This window comes from Syngnathoides biaculeatus, chromosome 1 (assembly GCF_019802595.1).
Source record: "Syngnathoides biaculeatus isolate LvHL_M chromosome 1, ASM1980259v1, whole genome shotgun sequence".
Classification (NCBI taxonomy): domain Eukaryota; kingdom Metazoa; phylum Chordata; class Actinopteri; order Syngnathiformes; family Syngnathidae; genus Syngnathoides; species Syngnathoides biaculeatus.
The window spans coordinates 12446243-12473017 of NC_084640.1; the positions used below are offsets into that span (position 1 = coordinate 12446243).

Here is a 26775-nt window from a genome sequence, read left to right on the forward strand (position 1 = left end):
TGATAGTGAACGTGTACCTAATATTGTGTCCACTGAATTTATTTCTGAACCTACAATCGTATTCCTTTCTAGTCATTCTGCACAGCACAGGTTGCCCAACTGAGACCACAAGAAAGGTGCAATGTACGATGAACTTGAGGTATTTGCCAGTCGTAGTTTTTTGACAAGATGCAAATTTGTGTCTTTCGAGATGAGAAATTATGATAATGCTCTCACATCCTGTCCACTAAATACAAGGATAGCATCAGCACCCTATGAACCTCTTTTTTTTTTTTGGGGGGGGGGATCTTGTTCTTGGGTTCTGTAGCCATCACTTTTAAACTAAGTCCATGTTTAAGAGTGTATGTAGTTTTAAAAAGCCAAAATACGGGCCCTTTATGTCGACTGGAGGCAAGAGCAATATCAAGCTTCTCATCCCTAAGAAAAGGAAATACTTTCCTATATTTTCCTATACAGTATATTGGACAATTTATAATTGCCTCAACACACCTTTATTAGTCTGCACCTTTCCCCTTCTACCTGTTGCACAAACTTTTCTTTTCTACTGGTGACATACTGGTTGGCTGGAAATGTGGTTGCAACTGTGGGTATTGTTTGGCACAGGGCTTTGCTCATGTGGGTAGTCGAAAACATGGCTGTGGTTGCGGGGGAGACTCCGGCAACAGTCCTGGTGCTGGCATGCTGGCGGGAGGAACTGTGGGCGGCACCCAGTTGCGCAGGCACCTGTGCCGTAATGCTGGGAGCCACACTGCTGCCCGCAATAGGCCACATTTGGACCCTTGGCGCGGGAGAGCACAAAGTTGGCAGAAGGGGTCATGAAACCAAATTTGTAGAGCTTTAACAAGCGATTACATTTTCACATAATGTTGCTGAACAGTACATTTTATTCAACTTAACAAGGTGGCATGGGGGACAATGCGCTTGTAAATTTCAAGGGATTAGCATTGTAATGAGATTCCCTGTGAACATTAGAGGAAGGTTTTCGCTAATGTTGAAGCAAATGTACAGTAACGGCTGGTGGTTTTGCAAAAGTGTTCTTTATGATACATTATTTTCTTTAAGTGCAGAATAAGCTTTTGAACCTCAGGAAGAAAAGGATGTAGTAGTCATGGTAACCAGTCCACAGTGGGACAGATGTGCATGCTAAAAAAAAACAAACGTGTGTCAATAAATTAAATTTGCAGTGTTTGTCCGTAAAGGCTTTTCTGTGTTATGGAAACTGAGGGGGATAAATGCTCGGAACGTTTCCCCCATCCTGCACAGTTAGCAGGACTGTGTAGTTAAACCTAGGACGGGCGTTCAGAAGCCCCAAATCATTACGGCAAAAAAGATTTGAGGGAGAAACGAGGGACCAGGAGGTGCGAGGGTTTCTTCAACTTGCATGACACCAAAGTCACTCGCCTTTAATTGTCCAAGCAGTGTCAGTGATTTTTTTTTTTTTTATATATATAAAACAAGCAAAATGCACATGTATTGGATAGATGGATAGATAGATAGATAGAGTTCAAAGCGATAATGCATGATGAGCTCCTGGTGAATTACACAATGTAAAAGGTTAACAGAAAGAAAAGCCCCACTAATCTAATCTGACACGCAATTATCAGTCCACTTTAGTGCAAGATTATACTAAAAGTATTGACAGTAGACAATATTAGTAGTAAATATATATTTTTTCACTATTCTAGCTGCATTTTTGTGGGAAACTGCCATTCTTTTATGTGCCACAGTGATGACCCGTCAACTGGAGATGGACAGATTATTAATTTAATGAAACGCAGTGTTGTACAATTTCCTCCCAAAATCTCCCAAGATCTATGAATAGCATCATAAATGTTAATCAGAGGTGAATGTGAAGTGGGGATGAAATGGATTGCTATTCACCATGATCTGCACCTGTCCGTTCTTGCAGGAGTCTGGCGAGTTTTCGCTGTCGTCTTTGCATCCCCCCATCCGACAGCGCATCGCATCCTGCACCTGAGAAGAGTGGCAATGGCGTAGAGGAGGAAAGCAGGAGGCAAAAGAAATCTCAGGAAGGTGCAGGAAGTAACCATCAATGAAGCAAATAACTGTATTTAGGCTGTTAGTTGTTGGAACAGTGGGAACTTGTTCCAAAACATGAATCCATCTTGTGAAAAATCTTTTGCAAATGTTGAACTCCTTCAAAACCTTCCCTGCCGACAGCTATTGCACAAACAAAAAAATGGTGATGCGGGAAAAAAGTGGCCTCATTGAGTACAATGAGCTCAATGGCATGTGGTCTCAGTGAAAATCACGTAGAATGGCCTCTCAAATTTTCAACAAAATGTGTTCAGGAGTCGCCGCTTGAACTAAAATTAGTTCGGAAGTAGAATTAATGTGTTTACTAACTCTTTTTGTGAAACAAGGACAAAGGGTAAAAAAAATAAATAAATCAGGAACTACATAACTAAAAAAATGGGATTAAAAGGGAGTTTCTGCTGCTGCATAGCTTTCGTTCTATTCTTGTGAGATTGTTGCACCATATTTAAGGGTCCGGTGTTTATAGATATCCTAACACGAGACCCATCCTAGTGTCGTATTTGTTTTCTTCCCGTTCAGCATCCTGACAACACAAACCAATTATTTGTTGAAGCACCAGAGTTCTCATAACGGCTTAAATCAAAGAAATTGGATCACATGGGCAGTTCCAGGCTTCTTTTCCCGCCAGACTCTCTCTCTATATATATATACATATCTTTTTTTTTTTTTTTTCCCCCCTCTCAAGAGCGACTTCATTTGTCAGTGTTGCCACTGTGAAACCCCAAAAGAATGTCATGGGCGGGGAACAAGAGCACTCATGTACCAAGTGGTGCAAGAGCGAATGAGAGCATCTCTATTGTCACTGTGTGGTCTTATCTTAGTGTACGTGGTGCTACAAATGGATTGGATTGGAGCAGCATCTATGTCTGATTAATACTGCATGGGCAAGCTTATTGCCTCTATTGTTTCCTTCCATCCGTCTCTTCCCTTTATGCCTGTGCTCATCCTCCGACACGATTTGTCTGTGTGTGTGTGTGTGTGTGTCTGTGTGTGTGGTACCCAATTCTGCTCCAACTAATGCTCTCTCTCTCTTTCTCTCTCTCTCTCGCCTATCATCAGCCCATAGTTACTCTTGTGAAACTCGTCCCCCGCTCTCCCTGCATCTCTCATTTTTCCAGCCCGTCTTCCCGGCGTCCCTAACTATTTCTCCCGAGATAACGCTGCCCCCCTATGAAACCGCATATTTGAATATTCACTCCTCTGCGTCTGATCTCAGCAGGGCGTCCGCGTCGCCATGGTCTTGTCGTTCGCCGCCGCAGTTGGCGAAAGCCTCGCCACCGGCGTTGCACTTGTTGTCAGTCGTTTGGCTCTCACAATCTGAGCTCATTTTTTTCATCTTGTTCCTCTTGGGCAGGACACGCCTATGCTTGTGCTACCATGCAGCATAAGGAATTTCCCACATTTATAAAGACCAATACCTAGATTTAATGCAACCTGATCCCTACCACTTTTGCAGTATTGATTTATTCGGATGAACGTTTTAAAATTCACTTAGTGTGCACGGTGCATTCAATATCGCTATAATGGAGATAAGAGAATGCATGTGTTGCAATTTTACAGTTGCAGAAAATAACTTTGTGGGTATTTCAATGGCAAAATAACACGTGTGTGCATAATAAGTTTGAAATACAGCATCCCCGGGGGGCACAGCAAAGCCTGTGGCAAATTTACACTGGGGAGGTATTAGTGAGGGACTTATCGTCTTATTCCATACAACATCTTACTAAGCTCCTTAAAGCAGGCTTGGCTCCAATGGACAATACCGCACTGTGATACTGCATTATGAAGATGACACACAACAACATCGGACATAAGCGGCGAATTAATCCCCGTCAAGTCTGATTTGACCCCAAACTGACCTGGAAGCGAACATGAGTATTTTTTTTCCCTTAACATTAAGCCCACCTGTTGAAGGCAGCTAGTGTAGATGAGGCGCCGGGACCAGAAATGGAACTCACCTCTCTTCGCATGGCGCAGTGCACAGTGATGATTACGAAACCTTGGACCGAGTCAAAGACAGCAAAGAGGACCTGAGGGAGACATAATATCTTATAAACGTTTTAGTGATATTTCTTGCACTACCACCTGTTTTAATTGTACTTTTTCAAATGCTTTTATGGATTTATTTGAACGCTTTTAATCATGTTAAGTGCATTGAGTTACCTTGTGCATGAAATGCGCTATACAAATAAATTTGCTTTGCTTATAAAATTTACACAAGTACTACATGTACAGTACAGACCTATTCTAAACTTACCGTATTTATTGGACATATGTAAATACACCTACCAGAAACAACATAACGACCACTTGCAACAGCGTGAAAGCTGTTGTAACCAATAAAAAGGCTGTCAAAACTGAGCAGTACTATCATTATAAACGCAACGTTTTGGACAGTTCTTTTATTACATCTCATTCAAATGTCTAAGTTGTCAAAATGTCCCGCCCGGCTGGTGCAAATTAAAGTGGGGCATCTTTAGTTGTCGTAAATGATCGGTCAATACTTTACGCAACTCGTGTGCGCGTGTATAAGCATGTGTCAGGTTGCTATCACCTGGAAAAGTGTGGAGCGGCGATCTGTGATAGCCAACACAGCTGACATCCAAGTGAGGGCCAGCAGAGGAAGAACCACACAGGAGCTCCACAGAGACGCCCTGCAAAAGAGCAACGGTGGAAATAGAGGAATAAAGGAAGGAGAAACCATACACTCGACTCGGTCATGTTATTATATTCCTTTGTCTTATGCATGCATGCATCCATCAGTCAAAGGTTCAGCTCAGTTCAGCTATTGGGATACTAAAGCCTAATATTAGAACTGTGAAGTGGACCGATGATGCGCAATTGTGTATTTTGTTACCAGACTGACAACTGCTCACAGTTACGTGGATTGTGCGCACTACGTGTCACACTGTCGACATACTGACCCTAACACGGAAACTGTCCATTGACATATCTCAGAGGATCATTAAATAACAAATATTAGTGAGAACATAAAGCAAATAAAATGTTTATACAATCGTCTTGTTGTGATTCAAAATCACTAATAAAGTCCACAAGTATAACTTGTCAATGTCAAACAAAATGTCAGCTATATTATACTCATCCACGAATTAGAACTAAAATATGTTCAAGTTCAAGCAATTCCAGTCAATTACTCATCCAACTTGTTTCATTGTGCCAAAGGTTACTTTATGTAATCAGCAAAAAGGCAACAATGTAACTACAGCAAATGTGAACTTAATGGCTTGTTTGATGAACTCAAAATTACTTTGCCACAAAAACAAACTCATTTGTTGAAATAAGTTCCCGATAATGTTGTTTATCTGAAAAACAAGATGGAACAGATTATAGCGGAGGAACAAGTGTCGTGGTGGGTGTTTAAGTCGTTCCTGTGTTTGCATATTGATAATACAGAGTACAGTATTTGAGGTACTGCAATACTACAAGCAGTGCAGTGACAATAAAATTCCATGTCAAACATCCATTCCGAGTGTGGTTACATCATCGCAAGCAATCATTCAGAACAGACATCTGAGCCCTCAGCAGACTAGTTTTCCAAAATACGGTTAAACTCAAGCGGGTCGTCCAAGGACAAGACTGATTAAATGCAGGGGAGTTCAGTACATTTGATTTACCGTGAGGCTGCGGAACCGAGATGAGAGTTTACCACGTGAGGTACAGCATCACGAGAGCCGCAAAGCTTAAACTATGCAATAGGGCGTTTGACAGCAACATATGCAGGAGTTTGAGCAAAGAAAACTTGCCCGACATTGTGAAAATTAAATATGTTAAAAGGCAAATTATTCCCAAATACAGCTCGACGTGAGTCAGTTTTCTTCTGCGTCACCTGCAGACTTTAAATTTGATCACTTGCTGTGCCAGCGTTGTTCCGTTCATTGTTATTTTTTTTTTCGAGGAGGGGCAGTACATTTAAATGTCATACTACATCCTTACTAATGGTTCGAATTTTAAAAGAAAGGTGTAGAAAGGGAGTAAGAATGGAGAAAGTCTGATGGAGAGAAAGAAAAAAAAAACAAACAGTGCAAAGTCCCCACAAAGTGAAAGCTTTTCTTGCCTTTAAAATTTGAGCATTTTCTCTGTGTCATTTGGATTTTGCAGTGCCTTGCCTCCAAATATGGCCACGGTGGACTGTCACTTTGTGGCGATTACAATAAAAAAGGGTGGGAGGAAAAAAGAGAGCAAGATGAAGATGGACTAACATGGCGCTGCTGGCAGTCGAGCTGGAGAGTGCTGTGCTCGAGATCACGCCGCACTTGGAGCATTTCAGGAGAAGTCGGCTACGCGCCTCCACCGGGACACTTTGGGGCATATTGTGCACACACAGACACAAAAACAGTGAAGGGAGGGGGCGGCGGGGATGTGCGGGGAAACAAATGTTCCACTCATGACAACGGTTCAATGTTTTAGGTTGTGTGAGGAAAACAATCACAAGAAAACAAACAAACCAAATAAAGGGGGGAAAAATAGAAGGACATCACAATGAGAGGGAGGGGGAAGAAAGAAAGAGGCAAATTAAAATCAGATTTTGAAAAGTAGCAGCACAGAAAAAAAAATGGTCAAAAATACAAATACTGATTCAGAGTGAAAGTGAGAGACAGACAGCGCTGCTGCAGCAGCGTCATGAGGATTAACAGATTACAATGACACAGACAGGAAATGTTCCAATAATCCAATAATTGTATTTCGCTGCCACTGAGTGCAGGTGCACATTTTTTTTTTCCATTTTGGGCATAAACGTGCGCAAAGAAGCTTTGTCGGGGTAGCGAGTGAACAACAAACCCTTTTCTGGCGTTGTTTGTTTCCAGTTGAGAAGAGAATTGCGTGTCTTGTAACTTGAAAACGAGGAAGCCATGCAGCGGTTATGCTACATTAGCATGCCATCACAGCTCATTGCCTTAATCCCCAAAGCTTCATAAGAAAACACATTATGCTAATGATATCCTGTCCTGTTAGCAACACTGCCCATTTCTGCTGGAATTTGCTTTACTTGAGGACACAAGGACTCAGCACGCGACAACAACTCATCTTGTTATGGTGTTATTGTGGATGTATACCGCCCGAAAATAATTCGAGAATGTAATGGGGAAATGTCAAGAACTGGACGTTGGTCTAAATGCACCTGTACAATAAGAGTTATTTTCATAAACTAAAAGTTTTGTCTCTTTTCTCTGAATCAGCCTCCATAGGGTATCTAACAAAATCATTCTAAGAACCCAAACTTTTCTCAGTGTTATGTGCCAAATTATTTGCAGAGAGTTGCTCTTGTTGTACAGTCTGGTAACAAAAGATCTGGTCAGTCTGACTTTCTGAACTATTAATCGGGGGTTAATGGTTCACCGCAACTGTTGGCAGGGCGAATTTAAGTGCGACAACAGTTGCAGAAATTTCATTCTCAAATGATGTAGAAAGACAGAAAATGCGTGATGAAGAGAATAAGTAGAGAAAGTATAATGAATGAAATGAGAAGGAATGCATACGAGAGAAGAATGCGGCAGTGGTGGTGCTCAGTGGTCGTTTCTGGCACCGGGCGTCATTTCTCAAGAGGCTGAAATGTATCAATGCTACGTGAAATTATTTCCCATTGTGTGGCGTTTGTAGCGGGAAAGTTGTATTGCCTTGCGGGGTCATGCTACACAGAACAGTAGAAGTAGATATCATACAAGGATATCGTAGACGATTTGGCATCAAGGACGGGCAGATTTTTTTTTTAATTCTTTTTTTTTTCCATTAAATAAAACTATTCTGTTTCTCACACAGGATGTCCATGAATAGGACAGATGAACCAGATAAGACAAAAGTATCATAAAATTTCCTTTCTCGCAGAATGGGTCTGAATTTCTCAGACAAAAAGTATAAAATATATTTAAAGTATCAGAACTCCATAACCTCGGAAGAAGCACGCGGATGGATGAGCTTGGCTTTGTGTGACGAAACACCTTCTGTGCGGAGTCCTTACCCCGCTCGCTGCTTTTTTGACTTGTCTGAAATGCCGTCTCGAGCCATGAGCTTGTTAAACACCACGATCCCAATGAGCATATTCACCTGAGGGAGACAGTGGAGAGAACGTTTGATGAAGATCGCGGTAATGGCTCGCCAACAGGGACTCTCATCTACAATCACATCTCCACGGCTTTGTATTTTCAGTTGAGCCCTTTTAAGGTGGGGGGGGAAAAAAAAAAAGATTACTTTTGAACTGTAACCCTGATTTAAGAAAGAGACGTGGCAATGTAAATGCCAGAATGGCTCCCATGCTTAATTGAAAAGATTTTCAAGCTTTAACCGACTTTTATATTCCCTTCTCTTTTCCAGTAATAAAAGTAATATCATATTTGCCAATAACACATTCTATGAACATAGCATGAACATTAACACATTACAAAATTTCACAGCACGCCTACAATTCCACTTTTTTTTTTTATGTTTTGAGATGGTAAACCAGCGTGTGAGACCACTTTTGTCAGCTCTGAATGCCAGCATAACCGGGATCAGGTATTCGTCTGGGATCTGATTCATTAATTTGGAGTCAGGTTTCAGGGGAGGAGGAGTCAGCGCCCCTCTGACCGACCCCCGCCTCTCGAGGCAGCATGTTGTTCGGAGGGCATGGACCACCACAGATTGGCGAGGCTGGAGATTTTACATCAGTATCGGTGAGACAGAAACACTAAACTAGTGGACATGAATTTGCTTTTGATAGTATAAAGCGAGACTTAAGATTTACTTTTTGAAAACTCCACTCTGGGTTTTCCTCAAGAAAAACACCGTAGAAAATGCCAACATATAGTTGTCTGTTCGTACAATATACAGTTTCACTAGTGGGAAGATGAATACCCCAATTTAATAAAATGTTATATTAAGACTTGATTCGTAGTTGCAAAATCCAAGCATAGACTGAATGTGGGTGTCTGTGAAGGCGGATTTATTTTATTTTTTATTTTGTTTTCATTGGAATAAGAATCGCGCACTCACCAATACAATGACAGCAGCAGGTCCAACAAAGGCGTAGAGCAAACCTCCTTCAAGGGATAACCAGCAACTAGAAGCCAAGAGGGACACATTTTACACTGTTTCACCATAAAAACTGCTCCAAATGACAAGCAAAGTGTATTATGCAGATGAGGTACATCAATTCTACCCTCAACCTCTCATGTTGTGGAGTAGAAATTCAAATGACCCTAATTCCTTGTGCACGGTAGGTAAAAGTCAATAGAGCATATTATACGTGCATAAACAAGTTATCTAGGGGCTGTGAAAAAAATATACACTTTTTATCCCAGTAGGATATGTCTCAAACGGTATAGATTTATTCATAATATAGTAAATGTACACTAGCTTCTCTAGATTTGCACCACAATCACTAATCCTCGATTTGAGTCGAATGCCATCTTTGTTGATTAGCCAATATGGAAACTCAAGTGGAAATGTTGAGGAAATGACATGAGGGTCAGCGTACGCACATTAAGCAGAACATTTCTTTAAAAAAAGAAATGTAAAAATTACTTCACGTCAATGGTGCGTAAAACACATGGAATGGAATTCTTGTTTTTTTCGGTGTATATCATACTTGAGCATATGAAATTACGATTACGTCCAACAAAGACAATATTTTGCAATAAGCAGTGGTCTCTAATCATCATACACAATTCCATGATTTGTTTTGTTATCCAAAAGCTATTCATTTTGGGCTAATTGGCAAAACTCAGGTCAAAGGGTCATTTCAGATGTCCAGTCTACATTGTTCCTTCATAGATTTCATGCTCTGCAGTCTGTGCCCATTTCTGTCCGACCAAATTCCGTACACCCCTGACTTCTTGGATTTGATTATAATCCCGCTGTGTTTTATCAGATGTGCGTCTGCATTGGATTAAGTCAATTTACTGCTCTCTCTGTGATACCTACTCTCCGATTGTATTCATGAGGCTTGCACTTGATTGCGCATGGAGACCCACCTGCGACGATCCATCTACTGCTTCTGTTCCAGCGCCACGTTTGTCGGCACCCTGGGAGGATTCCACCTCCCGCCTATTTGCGCAAGTCTACCCCTAAATGAAGACGCATTGCTGCTGGGGGATTGATCTGAATGCCATTTTCATTCAATCACAATAACTGTTCCTTTCGCTCTTTCATTTGATGTCTCCTTATTGAACCTCCTGATGGTTAAAATGCCATCTGGAAACGATGAGTTAAAGTACCATGAAGCGTTACGGAGCATTTTTTATCCTCTACCACTCCCTAGAATGTTAATCCTCTCCCAACGAGGCAGAAGTAAGGTCCGCCGCAGCCACACGTTCAAATCGTTGAGTTGAGTAGAATTGCTATTTTCCAATCCAATCTACAACAGGATTCATTTTATGATTATTTTGTAATTATTCACTCAGGAAATTAGATGAGATATTTGAAATGTAATTTTCAGTGGCTTTTTCATTTATCAAGTGGGCAATCTTGTGCTCGTGAAGCATCTTGATATGCAATCATGTTTGCCATTTCAGCAAATGCATCCTAGGAAAATGCAGCAGCCCATTTTGTCACATAGGCGCTTACATACATAGTAAATATGAAAGCTGGTAATAAAATTACAATGTCCACGGAGGTCACAATTTGCTTGGTTCACCTTAATGATTCTTTTAATAAAATTGCGAATGTGACTGAAAAAAGAAATGCAATGAAAACGCACATCTAAATATGGGCAGATTTCCTAAAGTAAAAGAATAATTAAAACAACAACAAGAAATTAAAAATGATGCTATCTGGCTTAAAAAGGATAGATTTTAAAATTGTTTTAGTTTCATAACACTAAAATTCCCCTTCCAATGCAAACTTAGAAATACTTTAAAATATACAGTATGTCAAGAAATAAGTTAATAAATAACATTGTGGTCCTCTGAGACTAAATGTTCTCCAAATGATGTGACAGGTGGGTCAGTCAAAAGGTGAGAACATGGTACTTACTAGCTGACAGTGCCGTAACCTCTTGCTCTGGTGAACCCGACCGACACTGCTACGACTAAGGCTGGAAGACCTGCAAGGCACAGATAAAGAAGTCCAAAATTGTGACACGGAGAACACAAACATTTTAATTAGCTCCTCTAAAAAGAATATGAAACCCTTCAATAGTACGCCGAGCAGCCATGAGAAATTGCACAATGGATGTGTGAATGATTTATTTATTGCATCAGGCGGGCCTGTAACACCGCGATATTTCATATCACACAGATGAAATGTGTCATTGAGCGTTACATTGAGACAGAGTGGACTATGCTTGCCCCTTAATGAGCTTGTGTGTGTGTGTGTGTGTAGATACATATGCCATATATATATAGTAATTAAATACGCTTTGATTATGGTCACCAATGAAAAGCAACAAAGCGCATTAATAAAGCCGTCAACGGGAACCCAGGCTGGTCGGCAAATTAGAATAGAGACATTTTAATCACACGACAATAAACCCAGTAATATACACATAACCTAGGAAACGCCAACCAACAGGTCATGTGCTCACGCTGCTGTGAAAATTGGACACACACGCGACTCACACCCCCTAGATCCTGTTTCCATCGTAACGGATTTCAATCACATAATTTAGGGGGAAAATTGCAAACTGGATGGTTGGCGGATAAGGTCTACTCAGGCTGATTGTTTCATGAATTTAATGCATCTCGGCAAAGTCTGACGCGTATTTCTACAGCGATGACATGCAGGCACATGGCGGCATCAGTCATTCAGTGACAGTCCAAACACGTGTACATTCGGCCTCTTTTCTATCAGGGGAGGCCATCGGCAAGCTTGCTGATTAGAGCGCACGGATCAATATGAAGAGGAATGAAGTGAACAGGTGATGTAGGTGTTAATTCGAGCATCCACGCCAAACATCTTGTCGTTATAGTGCAGATTTTATCATGTGTGATTATCCTTAAACATTTCCTGTAGCACCAAGATAAAGTACAATGAAAAAAAAAAACAGAGGGGCTATTTGGGTGATGCAGAGTAGAATAAGTAGACCAAAATAATCCCCTCTATGGATATTAAAAGCCATGAAAGCCGTTGTGGGGGTGCTTCTGCCCATTCATGTTTGTGTGTGGCTATAAATGACATTGGAAAGTATGATGAACGCTTTTTGGTGAATTGGGTCCACGCAGGTGCACATTGCACCTTACAACGAAGAAGGGGAAGAAAGGAACACGGATGAGAATTTGGCAAATTGAGGTTTTACGCATTATGCCGGAAACAATTTTGACACTGCAAGGCCATAATGTGTTACATTTTTATGTAAAATATCTTTGTCACGGTGTTCTTCATCAGCGTCTCCTGTCACCGAGCGGCAGCTCGCTCTGTATCCAAGTCGTAAAATCATCCTCGTGGATCTTCTCAAATTACTCTGGGATATGAGGAGAGCTCGTATTTGCATTATTAGGTTTATATCACAGCAAAGCGTCATGGCGAATGCCACAAAAAAAAAAAAAAAAATGTAATTAGTCAGAATGTTTGTGGGAGAAACACTTGAGCAAGCTGGTGATTCTAGTAAATGTAGCCAAATACACAACGAGTGAGATTGTAAGGACAGTCTGCATTGATATTCATGCTCTCTTTTTTTCAGTCCGTATTAAATGACAAAAGCTGTATTTTGTCATTATTTGAAGAAAAGAAAAACATACACTAACTGGCACTTGATTGCAATTTGTTGTTTTTTTTTTTCTGCTCAGTCCGCAACAGCAATGAGAACAATCTCCATTTTGAGATGACTCTTAGCTTTGGAAGAAATAAGACCAGGGTGAAGTATATGGACTTATAGATCCTCTGTGATAATTGGAAAAACAACACTGCATAACCGCAGAGATGGGCAACGCAGGTTCAATTTTCGGAAAGAAATTGACAAACTGTAAAATAAATTGCTTTTAGTTCACTTCATATCTCTTACCTGACTCATTTTGCACTAGCTAGCTTTGATATTTTAGTGTGTTGGGGGTTTGGGATTTATATGTGGAATATGAAAGTGGTAATAATAATTGATGGGGGGGAGCTCATGATGTTTGAATATTGTACAGTGAGACCATATTGTCAGATTTTACACAAAAATCGTGCAAACCTAAAAAACTGGCCACAATAGGGACAATTTGTTAAAGTTACTGGAATGATATACATACAGGAACTTGGGAAAAGACTATTTGAAATGCATGACAAAAAACTCCCACCTTAAAATAAAAATACTAGTCAAGTAGCAGTCGTGTGTGGCGCATTATGCTTGCGGGCTCTCACCCCAGCCGAGGCACAGAAAGCGCTTGCGAATGAGTCGCGACCTCATTTTGCCGATGACCGCCAGGTAGGACTGCCAAGCTTCAGTCAGCACCCAGCAAAACGAGGCCAAGAAGAAGAAATGGAGAAAGGCAGCAGTCACCGTACAGAGGCCCTAAGGAGTGGGCGAGGATGGACAGTGAAGGATTATATTTTAGGTATAAAATGTAACCAAGCACATTCAAAATATCGCAACTCTAGAAATGCTTTCAAAACCGACACCTGTGAATATTCGCTTACGATGAATAAAACGGCAGGGGCAGAAGATTCGACATCCTCATAGTGTCGCCAATGTGACAGTATTTTGAGAAAATATTTTTTCAACACACATTTACTAGCATACGATATGGCCTTGTGATGTAAAACATCAAACCAAGAGAAACTTTGAAAGATTTGTGTCAGTGAATACCACACTTTGCCGCTTTACTTCTTCCATCCACAATTCATTGTAATATGAATAATGTAGCCATAAGAGTGAATCCAAAATATATTTTGTATTTGTGCGTCAGTATGGAGTAATCAGAGCACCTTACCTTGCTGAGGGTTTGTGATTGTCCCACTAAAATCAATAAATTGGAGGCCAGGATGGAAAGGCAAAAATTCACCAGGATGATGGACCTCTCTGAGCGGATGTACCTACAGGCCACGGGATGATAAGCAGTTTGTTAAACAAGTATAATGATCATATAATTCCAGAGATTGACTCTCATGCCACAATCAGGATGACATTTATTGTACTGGACCAAACTGGTCAATGGATGGATGGATGGACCAATTGGTGGATGGATTTTCACTTATGCATGACAAAATGCAATGTTGCTTAAAGCCGATCAGGAAGAATTAAAAAAAATAAAATACCTCCAGAAGGCAGCGTAGATAAGAAGGAGGATGAGCAGAGCGGTGCAGGAGACCCCACAGCCCACCATGAGGGGCACCGAGGGCATGCCAGTGGGACCCATTTCCTGAAGACCCAGAAAGGTTTACAGTGGAGAGGAAAAAGAAAAAAAACAGTTCAGAATTACTGTTCGTAGTAGCATCACCTGTGTGCGTTGTTTAATATTTGGCCGTGTTTAAGTTCTCAATCACACGGTTTATTTCCTCAGGTGTCTCGACGTCTCTTTCGTCAAGATTTATCACCGTACACACACGCACACACACAAGCAAGGTTTCTTCATGCAAATAAAGGACATCGTGCGTGTGTGCCAAGTAATTGAAAGGCTGTATACCCGTGAGTGTATCTGTTTGAGATTAGTTAAGAAAGTTCAGTAAGAAGAATTTGTGGGCAAGCGAGGGAAGAAACATATAGGAAGAATGAATATGAGAGAGTCAAAGCTATTCTCTTTTGTGTTCTTTTTAAAAAAAAAAAATTCCCTCTTGCCCACCGAAGGAAGCCAATTTCTCCAGAGGAGAGTGGAAGAGGCTGGAATATCAATGTGACACACTCACAAACACATTAGAGCAAGCTGGAAAGTAAATAATAAAAAAAAAAAAAAAAAAAAAAAAATCCTCATTTTATATTCCACATTCATCTGCATTGGCAAAGATTTATAATAATGTCGAGACACGGAGAATGACGATTTCATTATTGTCTTGAGAGAAAGGCGACGTGATCTACACGTGTCGCATATTAGTGGAGCAAGTCAGTTTTGACTGTTTACGCCGTGTGTAATAGCGTGAACTCGACTGCACCTTATTGGCTGGTTCTCCTGTTTGCAGCTAAAAAAATCCTCTTAACTTAAGATGCAATCGTATGCACTGCTACAGAACAACAAGACACGCAGATCGTTATGGTATCCCTAATTTTATGGCTGCTAACTGGTTCAGTGGATTGAATATGAAAGTGCTCAATGTTGGGATGCGTTTACTCTTAAATTAGCCTCTACCAGACAAGGGTAAAGAAAACACCCCCCTCTTGTGTAATTCACTTTACTTAAATCCACAAATTGTCCCTCAGCTCTTCATTGTGTCAATTTGTCCGACATTGTTTTCCTAATTGGTTAGGTTATAAGAGGGTGATGTGATTATGCGTCTATTTAATTACGCTACAGTATCAAGAAGCCAATAAAAACTGAGCTAAGGGCGAAGGAATCATGCAAACGTCTTTTTGCAGTTGCGCAAACTATTTGCCTATCATTTTGCTGGCATAATGTATGTGTCTGAGGATAGATTATATATTCGTATGCACGGCGCCTCATTACAATGTGAGGGAAAAGATTTTCAGCACAGAAAGTCCCACAACTCCCCACTTGAGGTTTTCACACTGATAAGTCCTCCTTTTTCTCTCCATCTCCTTTTTTTCCCCCCTCCCCACCCATGTCATCCTCAGTTGCCCCATCTACCTACCGACTTTTTACGGGATAAGAGGCTTGAAATAATTTCCTAGGAAATTTTGATCAAGCCTATATTTTGGTGTTTATTATGGTTCTATTTTTGTGTCCCACAGCACATAGAGGTACTCATCCCATTTCCCCATTGATTCACCATAGGACAAGAGATTCTTTGTTAGTTTAAAATACAGTATGAATATATCATTTTCCGCACCATATGGCTCACCGGATTATATCAAGCGCAGTCTCAATTACGGGCTCTATTTCTGTACTGTGCACCTTATTATAAAGCACTAAAACATAAGGCCGGAAATATATATATATAAACAGATAGCTGATCTTAATTGAAAAGTATTCTACAATTTAACAATACACTGTTTTTCAATCAATCTTTGTCAGCAGAAATTGGTCCAAAAGTCAATCAACCTGATTGCTTCCTGAAGTCGCACAACAACATTTTGACAGATTTCGGAACTCATTGTACGCATCAGGTGCACCGGATTATTAGGTGCACTTGATTTTTGATCAAATTAAAAGCTTTGAAGTGCACCTTACAGTGCGGAAAATACAATATATATTCTGTGTGTGTGTGTGTGTGTGTGTGTGTGTCTCTCGAAGTGCTCCTTGTGATTGTTTTCATTTTGTTTGCGAGATTCAAAAAGAATTCTGAAAACACTCATGCACTTAATAGAAGTTCAAATATCATCAGTCCTCCTGATAGCAACCTTATAAATTGTGTCCACATGACCAGGAACAGAGCCTTCCAAGCCAACACCCAACACCTATAAACCCTAAAAATAGATTGAACTCATTTGATTAACTGGGGGAATAAAATGTTAAATTGACTTTTATAAAGCCAATAACTGCATCAACTCAAAATCTCATGATTCCTCTGAGGATCGTTGAGGCAATGAGTCCAGACACATCCGCAGACTTTACATTCCCACAGCGCTCATTTTGGGAATCTAGTTCACTGGATTTATTGTATGGCGGCATGATCTTAGTCAATCAACTCCAGTGCCGCCGCCTTTGTTTCTCCTCCAGTCTTGTCTCGTTGATGGACGTTCTGGACACAGACAAGCATGCCCACGATGCACACACTGAAATCTCAGAGGCTATGGAAAGTAAACAAGATTAACTGGCTATCCCTCACTCCGGTGTAAACGGTCTGTCATGGCAGCACTGCTTCTCGATCCCCCCAACCCTGCTTTTTTTTTTTTTTTTTAGTAAGAACCGAGGTTAATCCTCAAACCCTCAGCTTAACCCAATCCACCTCGTTCCTCACACCGTGTCCTGAGCAAGCTGTCAGAGTTGAACAGATGACACTCAATCGCTGCTACGACAGACAATTCAGGGATGACGATTATGTGTGTTAGGAATTCTTTCATTCTAGGTTCACGTAGCCACCAAGTGCTAGTGGCTGATTGTGATGCATGTCCGGATCGGGCAGCGTCACATGTTGCCTAATTAATTCAGTCGATCTCTCGTCGTTTAAGGGAATACTAATCACATCTGAAATTGAAAGCTGATTGTGAAGGACCCTAAAGCTACAAAGTGCACTTAGCGCTGGTTCCAGGAACTCCTGACTGCATGGGTGCCATTTACACAAGGGCACTGACCCACACCTTCTGGTCCTAAGTACTGGCATTAATGGTTTGGCCCAAAAGTCAATGTGCATTTGAACTTGCCTCCGAGTTCATGCAACACAGTTGGCCTGGTTGTGTGGTTATGGGAAAGGACCGCAGCTTTGCAGTTTGAAAACCTCGAGGAGCTCTGCAAGTAACAGCTACCGTAACTGAAAAGGTGGACAATTTTTTTCAGAATCTGATTGACGCGTACCTATATGGACTCAGGGCCAAGCACTGTTGTCCACAAAATGGAAGTCCCTAAACTATTTCCACAAAGGTGGAACCAGAGGATTGTCCAAAATGTCTTAGTCACATCTAATCTAACATTGATTGGTTAAAAGATGTCTCCAGAATAATGTACCATGTAAAAATATTAACGATACAATATTTTTACATTGCACTGTGGAATGAAAAGAAATAAAACATTTTTATCTATCACCTCTTTTCCTCTGCAGGTCCTTATTTTTCCCATAACAAATTGACACCTTTCTTCCTCTTCTGTTTTTACATGTCCTCCATTTTCACCATCTCCTTTCCAGCTGCATGACACCTTGTAGTTATCCTCAATGGATATTTTTTTTTTTCCTTTGTTTCGGTTTTACACATCAAGAGGCAATGCTTTAAAACTGCCAACCCACTACCATCATTTATACACCAAAACGTACATGCACACAAGCCTGACAACATCCTTTGGCAGTCCTCAGGAGGGTTACATTTCGTGAATGTTGAATTTGGGGAGCTGCGTCGCAAAGTGAGAAAAACTGTGCAAAATCAGTGAACTTTCTGAAAAAAGTGTGGCATTAAATATTAAATAGTTCCTGTTTTTTTTCTTTTTTTTTGTTTTTAAGGCTAAACGTGGGAAGGTAGAAGGTGTGTTACACAATTAAATAGGTTCTGGTAGTGAACGAGCACTGCAGTTGTTAGTAAGAGCAAAGTAAACCGTGGCACTGCTAGGTCTTTGGGAAGTCCATTAGCACCCTACAAGAGAGTGGGTCAATCTATAAGAACATGTTCCCCCCTAAACTACTAAAAAGCCTTTTTCAATCATGTCAAACGCACACCACAAGCTATTTGAACTATTTATAGCAGGTTATGCACCTCAGGCAAAAACACATACAGTCTCGATAAAATACTCTGTCCTCTTGACGCCTCTTCTCATCCGTCACACGCACACCAAAAAGTGACCTTTACTTAGCTTGAGATCAAATGTTGAACAAAATCACTTTTGACAACTGCAAGGCTGCATTAAATCTTCTGCTGTGACAATGTTTTGTCAATGGTAGCTTTGTTCGATTTGCACAAATTGCGTGATCCAGGGAAATGTGATTGTTTAACAAAAAGAAAGAAAAGTGAAGACATCTTGGATTCAAACTTCATCTAGATGCCCCATCACAAGCTCACTATAATAACAAGATGCTGGCACCCACGGAGCCTGCCGCAGTAATCCAACTAACGCGTGATGCAATCTAAATTTAAACTACGCTAACAGCTCCCTGACCTAACCCTTGGTAGTAGTTGCCTAATTAGCCTCCCCCAAGTCCCAAAGAGTACATCAGATTATGCGGTGGTGACTCACCGGCTCTTTAGCTTGCTGCGCTAACACAGCGTAGGTGGATATCCTGCTGCACAGGCATTTGGTTTGGACAGTGGTTGATGTGAGCGTTTGGCAGCCTTCTGTGCCCCAGTTTTCAGCACCAGCTTCCCTGGAGGTGGAGAGAAAAGGGAGAGTGGGGGGGGGGTGATTGCATAGGGGACATCAACAGGGATTGTGAGAATCACACGGCTGTTACACGCCTATAAGAACATCCACCTATGAGGGACGGAAAGAAGGACAGAGTCTCGCGGGATAAACCTTCCCTGTGGAGTTCACCAAGTTCCTGCAGTGATCCATTCACTCTTAAGGTTTAATATGCATGATATTCTTGTCCTCTTACATCCTGTTGGCATAAGCAGCCACTCTCACTCAACTTGTTCCAGGTGTCCGTGTTTAGCAACCTAAACATCCGCCTTATTTGTTGCTTTAAATTACTGCTTCTCCTGGAAGAATTATCTTCAGACTTTAGCTGGCACAAATTCAAAGGTAGATAAGAGCGGAGATTCTAGGATCAGATGGTCATGAGTGCCGAGTTCTTGTTTTTGTTGTATTGTATGTTTAAACTCATTTGCAGTGTGCTAAAAAAAAAAAAAAAAGACAGATACCAAATAAAAATGATCTAAAAAATTAGGGGTGCTTTAGCAACACTAAAATTGGGCTAGAAACGCTCAACGTTTATAACACTTCCATCAGTTAGTTATTTATAATAAAGGTTCTTAACCTGCCTCTTGCCCAAAATCAGATGGGGATGGGCTGCAACTCACCTGCAACAGTAATGACCATATGTGGTAGAGAAAATATATATTTTTTAAAATAGGTGAAATTGAACTTCACAAGTGCTGGTTTACTTCAACACCTTTCAGCTCTTTTGCAAGGAACTTAATTATCTCCTTTTCAAAGTGTTATTAATGAGTACCCTCACTAGTGAATGGATGGGAAATGCGATGCATTCAAGCTTCTAGAAGCACTCCAACGCGTTCGGATTGGCGACTTCATAGCAGTGCACAAGTGGGCACTTTGGTGCACGGTGTACCCGATTGCGTGCCTACTTAAAAGTTGGCCTTCTATAACAGTGGCTTGATTGTCTTCACAAGACTACAACCAATGGACATTTAATTACACTGGCACAATAATGACATCAGTTTCAAGAACTAGAATTTTAAAAAAATACAGCACTTCTATTTTTATAATAATTCTACTACAAAGAGGGATTAATTCAATAATATGTTAATTAGCCTTGTACTGTAAAAGTGCTTCTGGACTTCTATACAGTATTTCGAGACATGTTTTCATCTCAGCGATGAGAGCAGAAGCTTCCTCTGCCACAACACAGAGCTTTTACTTTTTGGAAGTGAGGATGAAACAAATCTGTTTAATTAGATGGTTGACTATCAATACATATGGGTGGCTTTTCTCCAGGTCCCGTTCACTGCACTAAAATTAAGCCAACAAATCCTGGATCGCCGGACCGGAAAGTGTGTGTCGTAGCGATAGGCAGAGGAGGCCATTATATCAAGGTCCTGTCTGATGCTGCCAGTGCCTGATGGGAATCTCCTCAACAGATGAGTCACAATTTTGATGCTGTCTCCCAAATAGAAAGCGTAGAGGAGGCAGGGATTATGGTAAATCTTACAAACAGCCCATTTTTTATTTACACGTGTGACTTTAAGGCAATTTTGGACCACGTCTTCTTTTTCACAGTTTTGCACATTGGTCAACACAACCTTGGGCTCAAGGTCAGGGCTTATACTACCAGTTTCTATAGCATCCATTCACTAATCTTTCTGCAGTGGGCCAAAAGATTTTTTTTTTCGTCAAATGTCTTCACATTGATAAGGTAGTCTGACACTACACGTGGTACAAACCACAAGAATTAAATGCATTGTTCTTCCACTTTGGCCTTAGAGAAATTACTGGTACTATGCTGTTTTTCTTGCTTCGCTCTATTAAACAGTAACAACCGTTCATGGCCACCGGCGCTAAAATACAACGTACGAAATGCAATATGACAGCCAACCAATGTGATTTCCCATACGTAGGTTTTAACATGAAAGTAAGCGCGTCAAGCGTATTGACACACGTTCAGTTCCTTACGCTACTATCATGAGTACAAATCCCAAATCTGCACAATGGAACGTCAAAGAAGGAAATGAGTCACAAAGATGACAGTCGACAGGCACTTTGTCAGGCGTGTGTGGATTAAAGATTGAAAACACAAAGCAGGGGGGAATATGGTGGGCATTTTAACAATTGAGTCAAATCATCTGAACAGAATTAATGACTTACATGTGCTTATATTATGCATGTGTTGCTTAAAAGCTTAGTTGGATTCCAAGAAGGTTAGCGTGCTTTTGATTTACAGACATTTAAATAGACACTAATGGATTTCCACAGAATTAGCATCACAGTATGCCGCTGCGGTCACATTACATCCTGTCCCAATTTTGAATTTATCAGACTAATTAGCCGTTCAGTCTGTCAGTCACCTCTTAATATTTGTTGAGGTCATCAAGGAAGATGACAGTGAGTTTTACGACTTCTGATTAATATTCTAATGTATTACGCTGTATTTTTGTGTCCATGTACATGCACCCAGTGACATGTTTTTGGAGTCCATTCTAATCACGTGTGATGTTGGGTAATGGCAAACAACTCACCACATGATCTGCCTCAAGCCCATCAGTACATTGATTTAGCTTCAGAGGTTTTTTATTTTTATTGACTGTTGACTTTGCTCTAATTAAGTCAGATTTAATGTGTTTATCTTGTGTTTTTACCAATAATTGGAGGAAACCCTGAATTTTGTCACTGCGAAAATCTCGAGTGCTACGCCTGCACACTGCGGGGGTCACTTAAGTATTCCGATTTGACTGTTTACGAGGGATAAATAGATTTTCTTCCTTATTTTATGTTAGCATTTAAATTAAGCTGCAGCCCGCTTGCCTTATCATCAACACGGATCCCAGATGTACAAACAGGTGTGCAGTTTTTTTTTTTTTTTGAAAGCCAACGCTCTTGAATGTATATTGCATATTGCAACTGGCATTACACAGTAAAATATAAGAAGGTTTACAGCATTGTGATAATCGACACAGCTGTTGTTTGCTTGTGCCTCTGACAAGGAGCAAAGTTTTATTAAACGAACGCTCACACTGGATTCATTCTTTCGGGAAGTTATCCCTCAGTGCACACATGGATTAACAAGAAATTTATGCTTGACAAACTCAAAAGTATTCTATAGTCAAAGTGTCACATTGGGGTCAAAGCCACTGTGTGTCCATCAATCAGTAGCTGCATGCATATCTCACATCAAAATTATTACCATTATCATTATTGTCGGTGTTTTTCTTAATATGACTGACATCTACTCGAGCTGATCTCTAAAACCGCCCATCATATGCCTCATATTTCCATCTATGTGACATTCTGGCTGGTGAAACATTTCAAAAATTTGATTTAAGTAAAAACCTTTCACCTGATGGCTGCGGTAAATAAAACATAAGCGATTCACCAAAGCCGGCATTCTTTCTCCTCTGGGGACCGTAAATGTCTGCACAAAATGTCATGGCAATCAATCCAAGTGTTGCAGCGATATATATATATATATTTTTTTTTGCACCACACATTCAGAAGTCTCAGAACAACCAACAAATTGGGACAGAGCGGCACACAACAGCCCCAATACAATGCACCTGCGGAATGATTCCTCAACATTCAATTTTCACAGAGTACACATTCATTATATTGTTTACTGTTTTCTTTTCACTGTTTGGGAGTGCAATAGTGTTACATATTTTATGTGGAGGAAAAAATTGGAAAACGACCTTCAGAGCAACAGTGAAAATTGACCTTTTATGCCTTCTGAGAATAAATTGGCGCTGACTCTTGACTGAAAGGGCAGCACTATGAAAGCCAATTGCACCCTATTAAGAAAAGAAAAAGGTTAAACATGCTATGAATTCTCAAAAGTGATGTTGTAGATGAAAGGATTTCATCTCGACGCAGGTAAATTCGCCATGAAAGCAACCCTTTTATGGGCCTTGCTTGTAAACGCAAAACGTGAAGTTGCCAAAGGTTCCCATCCAGAACAACTTTTATCCAGTCCTCAGTCACACTGTGCACTTTTTTTTTGTGTGTGTGTGGACTAAAGTCAGCAGACACCGTTCAGGATCTATTTAATATCAAGGAACTGCCAATGTCATCCTGCATTACAGCAGTCATTAAAGTCCCGGCGATTAAAACAGTAGGCTAACTTAAGACGCTGCCAAATATTGTCAAAAGTAATTTATGAGATTCAACAAAAGCCTTCCAGTTTTCACATATTACATTTTCAGATTTCTCCATTTTGTAGGTTGTCTAAATTGCTTTTCTGGCTGTGTCAGTGAGTATGGCATTAATGATCATCTTCTCTTTAATAATAATCTTTTTTCAAAAAGTTACATGAAACGATATGAAACGAAGCACAGAAGTATGTAAAGTTCATATGGTTGCATCAATGAAAGCAAGAGGGAATACAATGAAATGTTAATAACAGTAAAATTGAAGTAGTGGATACACAGGCAGAAGATAAATTGGAGGATTTTAAGAGGGCTCACAAGCAGAACTTTCACATGTGACCACAGAGGGAACAATAACTTCAATATTCATATTCAATAACAATAAAACAAACATTTCCATTTAAATGTTTTTTTTCGGAAATGTAATTTCGATCAATCCCTCTATGACAATAATAATTATAATTCGTTAAATGCACATTCCTACCTACTGCAATTGAGTGTAGTGTATATTTTTTGTATTTCTGTACAGTATAGCTGCCTTTGCCCAACATACAGTACATGTGAGGAAGAAATACACAATTAAATTGTTCATGTGACGCACAACCCACTTAGCTCTATATACCATCCATTATGCAGGTCTGAGTGACACACAAACGCAGGAACATCTGCCCAACATGTTTCATCTCCATGTATGAACGTCCATAAATGTATTTGACCCACATCTTGACTGTGTGTAGCCATTTTTTTTCCCCCCTTCCCCTGTCGCTGAGACCGTTGGAGCTTAGAAGCAGAACAACATGCGATTATCTGATGCTTGGTAGGATGTTTAAGTACAGGCCAAAACAGCTTGTGTTTCTTAATGTTATCCATGTTGCAAAGTGAAATATTTAGTGAACTCAATGGAGTGTACAGAATGACATCATGAAATTTAGTCTTACTATTTCATGCTTGCATTGTGTCTGACTTAGTTGTAACTTAGTTATAACTTTATAAATAACAAATTCACAATGACATATTTTTTTCCACTCTTATCAGGCAATTTCAATCAATAAAGTAGAATGCAACATTCTAGCATTACATCCAACACAATGCTGAACAAGTTTATATCCAATATTATTTTTAAAATGAATAGCTCTGAAAAGAACATCTCGCAGTCATACATTAATACCCCCCTCCCATCTAAAAATAACCAGTGAAGGTGAATTAAAACAGTTTGGGACCTAGTTGACGACGTTTATGACGTTATCGTGGTTAAACTTTGTAGGGATGTGTGCATGCGCTGCCCAGTCTGGTTCCTCCGTGCTTCTCACGCATCAAGCGTGCTTTGTCATTGACCTCCAAAGCCCATGAGCTAATTTATAAAGCTTCTTTTCAGGGATTATCTTTCTTCCTGACGTGCAAGCCGGAGCGTGAACCAGAAAGCAGAGATACAGCTTGTCTACGGCCATAAATGGCCCGACACCGCAAGCGACGGCAGTCTCGATTAACATGGACAGGCAATATGGCTGGAAAGAAAGTGATTCATGTGGAAAATGGATTATCAATCCTCTTGTGGAGGAGAAAGGAAACATTTAATAACTGCGCAGTCATGACTGATCATTTGCAAGTAAAGATTTGTCCTAAAGTTGAATCTTTGTGAAGCTTTTGAGGGAAAATGGCTTTTAGGGAAAAGGGCATTTCCGCCGGATAAGTCAAGGTCAGAAATGCAACTTGGAGACAACTGTGGCCTTTCAGCCCACATTCACTAACAGCATACGATTAAAGAGGATAATGCATATGTGAACGAGATAAGCAGAAGCCATGTTTCGCAGCCCACCTGCTTTCAAATAACCATCTTTGAAATATTCATCAGGACACAGAAACGCAACTACAGCATATCTTAGTTGTTTTGGGGCGTGTGTAGTGGTTACTTACCCCTCTCGAATTCCAAAATTCCATCAGTAAAGGCGGCGTGTGTTGCACTTTTATTCTTAAATTCTAATCTAAATACGAATGCATAATTTTACCACTATCAGAGATGTTGTTGATGAGACACAAAAGTCCATTAAGGCTGTCACGTGAATGTAAAAGTAAACTTGAGCAAAAAAAAAAAGAAAAAAAATGTGGGAATTATTGTTCAGACCCTGCTTTACATTAGTGCGTTATTCCAGATGAAAAGGTAACATTGCAAACAGGCTTGTATATCCATGTGGTCCACCGATCGCAGGAAGTCAGGGCCCAGATTTATAAATATTTTACTTTCACTCCCAACAAGCCACAGTGGCTGAAAGTCACCAAAAAGTAAGCAAAGTACATCAGTCCTTAAGAAATGTGAACATTCACGCTTGGAGAAATGAAGCCGGCTTACGAGCATGCGCCACAAAGGACCGTTTTGATAACTGAGGGAATGAGCCCGTGCACGTCTGAGACGCCCCGCGGAGGCAGATCCTGCATAAGCCCTACTGGCCCAGTCCCTCTTGATGCGCTGATTCGCTGTTTGACACACTTCTGAGCCCTTCTGCTCAGTCAGATGGGAAAGTGGAGCAATCCCCATCAGCCCGTCCGCCCCCTCCCTGCTGGCCGCTACACGTCTACTAAGTGCGTTTCACCACAAGTGTTTGCTAATGCAGAGAGAGTAGCAGGAGCGGCTAAACCGACTGTTTGCAATCATCTCATGTGAAAATCACATCAAAATCATGTAAGATGGTATACTAGCTTATAATTGGGATCATGCGACAAGAATAACCTACTTTAGTGTTCGAGAAAACAAGGTTTCCCAATCTTTATCCAGCAAAGTCATCCATTTTACATGACGAAAATCTCACGGCACACCACCAAACAAGATTAAAAACCTATGAAGACTAAAAAAATGATAAGCTCATGCAAATTTACTCATCAGTTGACTTAGTGTGACATCCGGGGCTGTTTAAATGAACACAAAGCTGATACAGTATACTCAAAGGAATGGCAACAGGTACATTCTAACATCTGGTGGAATAGCCCTTAATCGCTCTGCCCGTCACTGTACGTCGATGGCATTGATAGATGAACAAAGATATATCTTTGTAATTGACAAATCACTGGTCTAGAATACATCAAACTGGTATGTAATTGCTTATATTGAGCAAATGTCAGCGCTAAAATTAATGTTCAGCTTCGTGCAAACTTTATTGCATACTAAAGGATCCTATAAGGTTGACTTTGAAGCATGTTATGATGAACAAATAAGAATAAAAATCAAGTTTAATTTTGTGACTTATATTCAAGACAGTGAGGTAAATAACATCACAAAACGTGGAACTTATATGCCTTTTTTTTAATTTGTAAAAATTAACCTTGTTATTAGCTGGCAGCAAGCACAGAGTACATCCTGCTTCTCGCGCAATGTCATCTGGGACAAATTCAATCTCTAGCTTGCGGCCATAACCCTAATGAGGACATGGAAAATGGATGAATAGAATTAACTTTCGGAAATTTTAGTCACTTAAAAAAAAACAATATTCAGTTTCAGTGAATGAATGAGTGAGCCACCTAAGGAATACAGCCATACAGTTTTCATTATGTCATGTATTTTCAGGTTTGGTTGGATGGAAGATGAAGGTTTT

The 26775-nt window shown here is 40.4% G+C and overlaps 1 protein-coding gene across 36 annotated transcripts in view; it reads right to left on the reverse strand.

The window, feature by feature from the left end:
• The window catches only part of adgrb2 (adhesion G protein-coupled receptor B2), a 296094-nt gene that overhangs the window by 19023 nt on the left and 250296 nt on the right, over positions 1–26775 (reverse strand). For 34 of the 36 annotated variants that reach the window (XM_061816759.1, XM_061816839.1, XM_061816819.1 and 31 more), the window contains 11 exons: positions 18897–19023; positions 14224–14327; positions 13899–14001; positions 13330–13480; positions 11026–11095; positions 9046–9112; positions 8036–8121; positions 6279–6377; positions 4613–4712; positions 4017–4088; positions 1882–1974 (listed from right to left, as the gene is read on the reverse strand). In XM_061816759.1, coding sequence (XP_061672743.1) covers positions 1882–1974; positions 4017–4088; positions 4613–4712; positions 6279–6377; positions 8036–8121; positions 9046–9112; positions 11026–11095; positions 13330–13480; positions 13899–14001; positions 14224–14327; positions 18897–19023 — 1072 coding nt within the window. The remainder of the gene's footprint in view (positions 1–1881; positions 1975–4016; positions 4089–4612; positions 4713–6278; positions 6378–8035; positions 8122–9045; positions 9113–11025; positions 11096–13329; positions 13481–13898; positions 14002–14223; positions 14328–18896; positions 19024–26775) is intronic. The other 2 variants (XM_061816926.1, XM_061816923.1) reach the window with 1 other exon arrangement.